The following is an 11,043-nucleotide window of genomic DNA, read 5'->3' on the forward strand; positions in this document are numbered from 1 at the left end:
CAGAAAACTATACGCAGTAAGAAGCAATAGTAAGTAAATTCTTCGGAATTTTACTCCGTCCCCTTTTTAATAAGTAGAACTTGCAGTTACATAAGAATCCATTTCGAGGTAGCTAATTCTCTAATTACAATAATATAGCGTATTTGTACATAATTTAATTACGTTCAAAGCTTTACCTAGCTTATTACCGTATCTTGTTGACATAACAGACACCTACATTAAAAAAAATTGTTTCTTACTCAAAGTTGGTAAAGTACCCACTAACAATCTATCAAATTGTAAGTGTAGCCGCCGCCGCCCGTATGTGGTCCTTGCTCACACGTAACGGCAGGCCGGGTCGGAGTAACCAGGCGCTTGTGTCGTTCTCGGCAGGACGGCAGATGCGGCGCGCATTTATCAAAAGGTTGGACTAATGACCGGAGTCAAAATAAAACACTTACAACGATCAGGATTTATCTTAACCATAAAATATAATATTAATAACGATATCCCATTTAAAACAGGATTTAATAAATCACAACAACTTTTAAAACGATATAACAAACTTTAAAGTACCGTGAGGATACTTCGTAACACAACAATAATTATTTTAAACACACTGTAAAGTACATTTAAGTGGTTAAAAAGTCCTTCGGATTTTATAAGGGCGCCGTTTGTCGACGGCGTTTCGTTTTCAGTTATTTTACCTAAACCGGAAGATATTTTGTACTTCAGTAATAGTTAGTTTGACACTCCGAACACCTTTACTTTCCCTCGGATTAGGGTTTGAGAGTTTAACACAGGCTAATATAACACATCACACCAACGAAACTAAACTGTCGTTATTATGAGCAGCTAATCGAAAACAAAAACGTTTTCAATTTGAGGTATATAAATGAGTATGTCGATTGTATCAAGGAACATTCACGGAATGCCTCGGTGGAATGTGTCAGTCGAACTACCTATATAGGTAGTCGACAGCTTAACACTAGAGATGGTGAGTTAGTATTCTCCATGGCCACCGTAATCTTGCCCTTCGCTGCTGAGTCCGTAGCTGCCGTGGTCTCCGCCGTCGAAGCTCACGGGAGAGTCTTCGAGACCCTCGTGGCCTTCATCTGCCGCGTGCCATCCATGTCCTGTAACCAAACAGAAAGAAGATTATTATTCATCAACAACGTGGAGATCGAGCCGTAGTTTGTATAGAGAATTCATCTAAAACACATACCTACACGTATCTGATTGAACATGATTAGTGACAGAGGCTAACGTAACAAGCAGGAAAGTGTAAATGACTCGTCACACTGATGAACATTAGCCACGTAACTGACACCGGAACCGTGAACGACTCACGTTATGCGACAATTAAACATTGAGATCTGTCACGCTCGTGGTATAAATTGAGCTGTGGATTTGCGCATCGATTATATGGAGTTGGTATCAATTGCCTAACCAAATAAAATGCGCAGTATAACGTGACAAAATAATTAAGATAATTGAACAATCAAATTAAGTTTAGTTAGAATAATTATAACAGTGTACAGTTTGACTGAAAGTGGTTAAAAACTCATTAAAAGCATAAGATTCAATGTATACGATAAAACGGAGGCTGAATCGAACTTACTATAAACTCTGATGTCATAAGGAATCTAAACAAAAACTTTTTTAGTATGAGGGACCGTTCCTCATACTAAAAAAGTTTATGCCAAGGTCCTGTGGACATGATAAAATAAAAATGGATTAAAAATGCTAATTTCCTCGCTCATGTTCAAACCTTCTACCTATTTCTTAAAAGCTTTATGATACCCAAAGTATTTATATTGCCCACAGAAAAGATGCCCGATTTCCAAATTTTTTCTGACCCTTCTCCTTTTCGGTTGTCGTTCGCGCTCATAGACTAGGAATCCTCTAGACTGAGCATAGTAACGCTACCCCCTCTGCCATTTATACGGTAGTTTTACTCCATCTTCGAGTCAATCCCGTGCCGTGATTGATCCGTGTCTTTGAACGGACCAATCACGGCACGGGATTCGCTCACCTCGTCCCCCCGCACCCCCGTATTTTTGGCAGCATTGGTTTCATGAAATAATTGCTCTAAACTCAGTCTAGAGGATTCCTAGTCTATGTTCGCGCTACACGATTACAAATTAATCTTGGCTACAGCTCCATATTTTCAAATTTTAGACGGTATGGATGTATTTATTTTATGGAAATATTCCATTAATTATATTATATACTTGTACTGTGATCCCATATATTCAAGGGACAGAACCGAAGCGGCGGTAGGCATAAATATACATGGGGAGAACAATTAATAATACTCATAGCGTACATAGCTAATTTTACTCTACAGCTGTGGCATAACGGGGTGAATATATATATCAATACATATTCTGTTTTGACGTAAATTTTCCAGATGTTTTCGAAATTAATTGATATTAGGTATAAGACTTAGCAAACGGTCATGAAGTACCTAAGTATAATCTTAATTTGTGTTAAAAACAATTGTATATATTATTTGACATCAAACGTTAAACACCTTCCGTTTCGTCTGTTTTTAGGATTCCGAAGGAACACTTATGGCACGACTCTGAGGGCCTACTACCGCGAACTCGGTATTCGCGGTAGACCCTCTGTCTGTTTGTCGCATCGCCAAATAATAAATATCATGGGAACTACTTATATATACGTTATCGCGTTGAAATTTGGAACGGTAATAAAAAGGCTAACCCATGCGCATTTTTATTTTTTAGTGATTACTTTTTATTTAAGTTACTATAATTTTATTTCTATGAAAAACGACTAAATGACGGCGGGAAAAAGTTCAAAGTCAAGTTCAAAGTTACTAGGTCAAGTGGGGTTTTGTCATGAAGGAAAAAAATACCAGTCTCTGAAGATTATCAACGGAAAAATATGAAATTATTGTATAACGTTAACAATATCAAAAATAGTCCAGGAATAATACCTATAATCACATTTATATGTTGATTATAATTTTTAAATAAACAAAAATCATTTCTGAACTAAGGTTACAGAGGTCATTTAACCGCCTCTGCATCTTGAAATTTATATAAAATCATGATAAAAGAAAAAAAAATATGTCGCTTCAAAGTTTGTGCGGAACCCTCAGACTATATTTCATTTCATAATCATTGGTTTATCATGTGTAGACGATTTCGAAGATAGAGGAAAGCATCTTCAATATCTATAATATTATAATAACACAACAGAAATATAAATTATAAGTATAAGGATAAGGATTAATCAAATTTCTTAGATAAGTAAAGTAAACAATGTGTCTGCAAATATTACGTTGCAGAGTCTGGGCGGAAAGAGAAGAGTCGTAGAATCATAGAATGTTTTGGGTCCCTTATACTCCTCGACTCTTCTCCTTCCGTACAGACTTTATTAAACAATTTAAATATGTCGTATCTTTGAGGGGTTTGGGCTTCAGCTAAGTTTTTGACTTTTATGCCTACCCATGCCAACGTTAAAGCATGACAAGACTCTATTTGGCCCTGAGATACTTAGTGTCGCTCCAAACAGCTTACATAGCAGTGTGTGTACCTAACTACCTAGTCAAATTCTATTTGTCTAGTATTCGATTTTGTTTGATAAAGGTTTTACCTAAGTATTTTATCAAACGGTCTTTGAGAAAAAAACTCATTTAACCGAAAGAAAGGTTTATAAGGACCATTAAAAATGACATCTTTCATGTTAAATTTCTATCGGAATGCGACGGTCCCTAACTTTGTTCTGTTCAAATCGATGCAAAGTTAGATGGACTGTGCTACAAAATATTAGTATGATTGTACCGACCTCCGCCGAAGTGCGGCGCCGGCTTTGGCTCGCCGTACGTGTAGCCGAGCACCTCGTAGTGGTCGTCGCCGCCGCCGCCGCCGTGCTTGTGGTGCACGTGCTTCACGATGGTGTGTTTGTGGTGGTGGTGCTTGACGAGCACCGGCACGTGGATGATCACCTTCTTGTGGTGCCCGCCGTGCCCGCCGCCCGCCACCAGGCTCGTTAGCTCCGCGACACAGATCAGCGCTATCTGGAATTACACATTCACTATTTTTATAATTGGTACGAGTTGATACATTATTTAATATCAGGATGTCGTAGATTTAAAATATGTTGGAAGTTGTTGTTATCATATTTATACAGTCAAGATTGACGTAGGTATCTAATAAGTTATTTACGCATTGAGTAAACCTGTAAATATAACTCAAGTTACATAGGTAGGTACACGAAAACACAACAAATATCTGACAGATATATTTGCAACTGAAGCTTTACATAACATATGGAGTTAAGGATCCAGACTAGTCTAACAAACCCATGGCTTGTTATGTGTAGTCTGAAGTTCCTATGTCTCCCGTCCTTATTATATCATCAGAACTGTAACGGCACCTGATGGTTGTTACCGAACTTACATAAGAAGGTAAGTCAAGTTTGAACGTTAGCAGTGGAATAAATAAACAGCTTGCGGATGAAAGGAAATAGGTAGTTACTTACATGCAAAGATTGCTAATATAAAACTTATTTGAAAGTTCTTCTCCTCGGAGGTTTATGTCGGTTACTCAAATGAATAGGCAATACATACTTCTATTAGTACAAAACTAACCATTTTAATTTAATACAAGAATTGCTCGTTTAAAGGTATTAGATAAATGTTGACACTAAAATTCGCTGTAGCATGAATTGATGTAAAAATCGCTTTCGCAAGATATATTATGTATTACGCAACCCTGATGACACAATGAAGCGTCCTCCGAACGAAATTTCATGTTTTTTTCTAACCCCAGACAGTGAGAAATGGAGGCACACAATATAATACCATAGTTATGTACCTACTGTTACTTTCCGTATCTGAAATCAGTTGACTTAAAGAAGGGAACACAAATATGTAAAATATGTTGGTTTACCTTGTACTGGCATTTTTTTAAAGGGCATTTTACATACCTATACGTATACGTATTGAATAGCAGGAACGATGTTTAACATAATTAGAACTTTGGTGACGTTTATACGTTTCCAAGGTTTTACCATTTGATTACCTGATTTACTTAATGAACCCTTACACCTGCAATAACTGCCGATAAAACCACGCTGTACCGTGAAATTGCTCAACACTGCTTACCAGGCCAAATCTTGAAAATGACATGGTTTTAACAAAGTTTAGTTTAGATTCGATTTGTTGATACTATTTCAAAAGAGCTTTATCTCTATATTGATCAGATGGCGGACCGATCACTGAATAAAATGGCCGGGTGTCGTAACGGTGGCTGACGCGCTGAGAAAAGAAAATCACGTCGGAAACTTAATCGGCCATGATAGCTAACCTATCGCTTGCAATGCGAAAGTCAATAACTTGGGTACCTAAGTACGCCTTGATTATTAAAATTAATATTTTAACTAATATCGAAATTAACTTATTAGAATAGGTATTTAATAACTAATTTACCTCCCTTTTATATGTATAAATATTTTAGTTAAAGATTTTTTATCCGATTCATTTTCTCTAATTATCAAATATATTATTAAAAGACGATTAACTAATGGGTATTTAATCGCAAAAGTTGAGTTATTATTTCAATAGTTATCTAAGTAATTTAATTCACTGGGAAATTATAAACATAGAAATTGGACTTTGAATATGCACCTACATTTATTTACTTTTTTATGCTTAGTCTTTTAAGCATATGTAATTAAATATGTAAATCGAATTACATTTATTGTCACTAATTGAACTATTACACATGTGTATTAATTAATTTATCTAACTCACCAAAAAATTCGCAGACATGGTGCACATGGGCAAATATAAAATCCGAGCGTGAGTGCAGGCGGCTGGTGTGTGATTGATAAAGAAATTTAAACAAAACTCCTTTTATATCGCAACGTGGTCGCGTTTCGCGACACTGCCTCTCAACGGCTGCACCCTGCCGTCAAACAACACGAAGCCACTTCTATTTCAAACAAATAAAGTTGATTTCAACTTGGCAATGCAAACTTTACAAAGCTGATATTCTGACAATGGAAGTTGGACCGGAAACCGTCAATACAAAGTCTATAATCGAAGAAAATAGATGCCGCACATTCGTATCTGACGTTCAGCCATTGAGTGAAAATGCAGCATTGGTGAGCGTAGAGTGATCTTATTGTACGAAATGGTCGAGATCATAAAGACCGTACTGATTGACTATTGTCAATGAGACTATTGTGTGAGAGAGGGGTAGGGGACATTACGAACAAAGTTTACTTCAACGTAAAGTTTACCTACCAAGAAATTCTGACAAATTGATGAATACTATTTACACATAATCAATCAACCTAAATCTACTGCTAAATTTGACATTATCGCACACGCAGTGCTGATGATAAATATAAAACATAGTGGAGTTTTGAGGGACACGTGATACAAAAGTAAAATGTTACAGTATTATTATTGAGCATTTAGTAAATTTAATGAGTTTATTTCTCTTATTAACCTATCTATTTTAAACTCAAGTCTTACTTAATTACTTGGGGTAGTATAGTACTTAGAGCAGTTTAAACAGTCACAGGGCTAATTGTTCAGTGGGTTTTATTTAATGATATTGTTATTTAGCTAGAATCTAGATTCTTCATAAATACTAAGAACGCTAAAAAATACTGTTTAGATTATATAATATTACCTTTTAACGCAGGAGGCCAGTTTTCGGCATGTTAAGTCAATCAAGTTGGAAATTTAATAATAAAACTTCACATAATAAGTGTACCTATGTACCTATGCAAAATAACAGTCAATCAAAAATCAGGAAGTGAGTCAAATTTAGCTTCCAAGATTTGCCCCACACTAACTAACAAACCAACATACTTACATGCTAACAGGGCAAGTAAAATAATATCTTGTAATAATAAAATATTTTACAAGTTATTGTTTACTGAATACCTAATACCTAAACAAAACAGCTTAAAATAAATCAAACATTCTTTTGTTAGTAAAAGATTACAACACAGTTACAAAACAGTAACATACCTACAAAGTGTAGGAAATACTTAATTGGTAGCTCTCGGCGGCCCATATTCAAGAAGATAGCATCGAGACTAACAAAAGGAAGAAACAAAAAGCGCGTATCGCGGTCACGCCTCCGTAGCTTGGACCGTATACTCACTGAAATAGTGTTTGATATTAATGCTCGTTGTTGTATATCTGTGCAATTGCACACGCGGTTGCACTGTCGGTGGATGAACGGAACTTGCTCTCACTTTTACCATCATTACGACGAGAGGGAAGCTGATGCGATTATAACAACCACCATAACGTTTCAGATTATAACTGTATTACATAACTCGGTATGTAATCTGTTCAGTGCCTAGAGTACTGGTTAGTAGTATATCTATAAACTAGATATTTTCTGTCTCATAATTTTATGCTCAGTAGCTTCGGAACGGAATGGGAAGGAGGTTGTGGTACCTACAATTTGGCCTATTTTGTTAAATAACTTCAAAACTAAGTATTTATCTTAACATTTATAAAACAATTTTTAATTTTTAACAAGCAGAAAAGTCTGCGATCGATGCTATTAACCCATATGGCCCATATGGGGACCCATATGGAGGAAAGATTTGGTGGCTATGGAGGAGGTCTTCGTGGCTCAGATGGCAGAGCGCTGGAGTATCGATCCAGAGGCCGTGAGTTCAAGTCTTACCCAAGACAGTAATTTTTCCGCTTTTAAATTTATTCTAAGATTATTAAAACAAAACTGAATTTTAGATTTTTACATCGAGCTCTTTCATTTACCTACCGACCTATGTCACACAACGTGGTAAGCAAAACTTTTTTTAAATAGTGGATCCCATCAAATTCATTTACATAGTTACTTTAGGTACACGTTCCTCTTTAGGTCACCAACTTATAAAATCCACAGAATGTTAACTTAATATATTTACCAAATTTCAACTTAATTGCCTGTGACAGACGGACGGCCTGCGTGTGTCTACACGCACGAGTTCCTATGAAATTACCTTCTTTTTTTTGGTTACCAGGTATGGAATCCTTAAAGTGTAAATGCCAAATTTTTCATACGGTCTTAAATGCCTAAAAACCTCGTCCATTCATCCATAACATTTGATTTTTTAACTTCAAGCAGAAAAAACGGAGGTCACCAAGGGAAACTTCTACAAGGAAGTATTTCCTCATAATTTAGCACAATAAGACGATATTTTCAGTTTCTCAATCACCTTAATTATACATAGAGTAAGAAGTGAAAATTAGCGTCACCTTGGATGCTTTTTACAATGACTGATTAATAAAACGACTGTCTAATCACTCGTATAATTCATCGGCCGTTCGTTCAATGAACCTGGTCAGTATAGTGATAGTGCTCGTTAATACAATAAAAGTAAGAAACTCAGTGTAACATTTTTGTAAGAACAAGGTTCCTTGTTCCACGTTAAAGATTTTTGGCTAAAGTATCATAAACTGAATCTCGTGTATTGAGACTGATAGTTATATGTACACATACACGACCTCCGAGAGCGGACGACACATTAAATACCGCAGCATCATACCTAGGTCGCGACTAGTCGCGATCGAGGTAAAGTTATTCGTTATTCTTCTTCTTCCTCGCGTTATCCCGGCATTTTCTCACGGCTCATGGGAACTGGGTCCGCTTGGCAACTAATCCCAAGAATTAGCATACTTAGGCACTAATTTTTACGAAAGCTACTGCCGTCTGTCCTTCCAACCCAGAGGATAAACTAGACCTTATTGGGATTAGTCCGGTTTCCTCACGATGTATTCTTTCGCCGAAAAGCGACTGATAAATATCAAATGATATTTCATACATACGTAGGTGAGTTCCGAAAAACTCATTGGTACGAGCCGGGGTTTGATTTGAACCCGCGACCTGCGGATTGAAAGTCTTACGCTCTAACCGCTAGGTCAACAGCGTTTTTACGTTACTCGTTACTCTTTCTGCCTTACTATAAGTGCCACAACTATAGCGTCTATAGATATGTATGTATACAACTAAGTAATATAACTCAGCCGTGACTATGTACGATAAGGAAGCCTCGAGAGCGGAAACTAACGCCAAAACAGTATAAAAAATACACTCCAGTTATATTCAGGTCAAATTATATAAGCCTTGTAATCTTAGTATACTTTCACGTGATAGGTAAAATGTTACTACAATCTAATCAACGACTAAATAGATTCATCGGTTTCTTAACCTCGATATATTGTCAAATCGCTTCCGTAAGGTGCTTTGGTTCTTTGGTTTGGTGATTCGCAGTTGCGTTTCTCTGGCGACCCCGTCCATGTCATCGGCGCAAAGCCGCAAAAATGTATGACGTGTAAAAAACATTGTATTTTTTTACCAATAATAAATCTGAATCTGAATTACATATTATCAATTAAACAAATAATACGACAGATGCAATTCATGCATATCTCCCGCTAGCATCATCGTCATAAAATGACTTTAAAATTAAATTACTTATTTAGAAACACACGTTAATATATGCAGACCAAGCCTCAATCAAGGGGAACGAAACAAGTCGGAACCGGGACCGGGACCTTGTCGTGAGCTTCAGCCACGACTATAAAATATATACAGTATAAAACCCTGTCATCTGTCTGTTACCGCCCGGCTTAACTATGCCTTGATGGATATTTTATGGTACGCCGCTCCGTGGGTTGTATACCCATGTCATATAAAAGAGTAATTATTGTGTTACGGAGTCGGAAAGGATTGATACCAGTATTTATTCCAAGCGATTGTTTGACTAAAATAGCATTTCTCATAGTGTATATTATCTATGGTATTTTCCCTGTTGAGACACGTACTTCTTTTTAACCGTTTTTTAAATTTAGAAGAAGGAGGTGCTCATTTATTCGGCACAAGTTTATTTTGGTTACTAGGTAACCTCAGAACATTCGTTATTTCTGAATTGATTTGGAATTCATTTTTTCCCTCTGCTCTTGCTCTGGTGATAGAGTCCATGAAAGATTGAAGTGTATGGTTTGGTAGTCCAAGGAATAATGTAGGTATCTTCATCAAAATGTATACTAATACTAATACAAAATACATCAATAATATTGCATTAGAATGAAATATTATAACAAAACCTACGGGCTACCTCTTCATGCATAAAAACGCTAAACCGATTTGGACAAAATTTGGTATGGAGATAGTTTGGGCCCCGAGAAAGAACATAGGACATATGGTAGTTTTTATCAATCATAATCATCATCATCCACGCAGACGAAGTCGCGGGCAAAAGCTAATAGTTACCTATAATTTAACGTTTTCGCAACCGTATCTTTACTGGGCTATAGATGGAAAACTGACATAGGCTGCTTCTTATTTTTCTGTGCGAGTGGAGTCGATTGAAAACGTTTGTGGTCGTCTTGGGTGGCATGGGACCCGCCGGACAGGCCCCCGGCGTGCATACAAATGACAGTTTAATTAGAATTATGACATCTCATATCTTTAAAGGCTTTCAATTAATGAACGACCCGAGGCCCGCGCAGCCGGTAGTCGTTTGTTGAAAAGCGAGAATATTACGTAGAATACCCATTCCCACGGAATTACCATTGAAACGGAATGTTATTACTATTTAAAATAGTTTTTCTGATAACTGGCATCAACGATACCTGTTACGATTATAAAGTTATATTATATTATGACCATCTAAAAAAACTTAGAATCAGTACGTTGACATTGACTGACAGTTTGTTTTTTAAATGTTGATGAAGACGTTACTTTTTTTTAACCTTTTTAGGATTCCGTAGTCAACTAGGAACCTTTACAGTTTCGCCATATCTGTATGTCTGTCCGTGCGCCCCCAATGGTGTGGGGTATTACTGGATAGGTCTTTCAAAACGGATTCTCCAACAAACATTTTTGATACAGTTAATATTTTCGGGAATAATCACTCAGAAAGACTAAAAATATGTGTATCAAAAAAATACTTTCTATGAAAACTAGTAGTAGAAAAAGTAGTCATACATTGAAAATTGAAAATTTTTAATCAACCTGTTTTTGTAGCAAATATAAAACCAACTCCATCTACAGC

General features: G+C 36.5%; 1 protein-coding gene across 1 annotated transcript; it reads right to left on the bottom strand.

Annotated features, from left to right (window-relative positions):
• Positions 1-752: 752 nt before the first annotated feature.
• On the bottom strand, positions 753-5,982 carry LOC134661257 (uncharacterized). The gene is made up of 3 exons (XM_063517244.1): positions 5,765-5,982; positions 3,796-4,027; positions 753-1,115 (listed from the first exon to the last, which is right to left on the bottom strand). Exons 1-3 carry the CDS (start codon positions 5,789-5,791, stop codon positions 982-984), a joined length of 393 nt encoding a protein of 130 aa, XP_063373314.1. The 5' UTR covers positions 5,792-5,982; the 3' UTR covers positions 753-981.
• Between the last annotated feature and the right edge of the window lie 5,061 nt (positions 5,983-11,043).

This window comes from Cydia amplana, chromosome Z (assembly GCF_948474715.1).
Source record: "Cydia amplana chromosome Z, ilCydAmpl1.1, whole genome shotgun sequence".
Lineage (NCBI taxonomy): Eukaryota > Metazoa > Arthropoda > Insecta > Lepidoptera > Tortricidae > Cydia > Cydia amplana.

What these genes read in the sequence shown, in the direction of transcription:
- LOC134661257 (XM_063517244.1), bottom strand. Translation starts at nt 5,791, where the DNA reads ATGTGCACCATGTCTGCGAATTTTTTG. An exon ending in CCATGTCTGCGAATTTTTTG is followed by an intron (nt 4,028 to 5,764) that starts GTGAGTTAGATA and finishes GTGTAATTCCAG; the next exon opens with ATAGCGCTGATCTGTGTCGC. An exon ending in GGCGCCGCACTTCGGCGGAG is followed by an intron (nt 1,116 to 3,795) that starts GTCGGTACAATC and finishes GTTTGGTTACAG; the next exon opens with GACATGGATGGCACGCGGCA.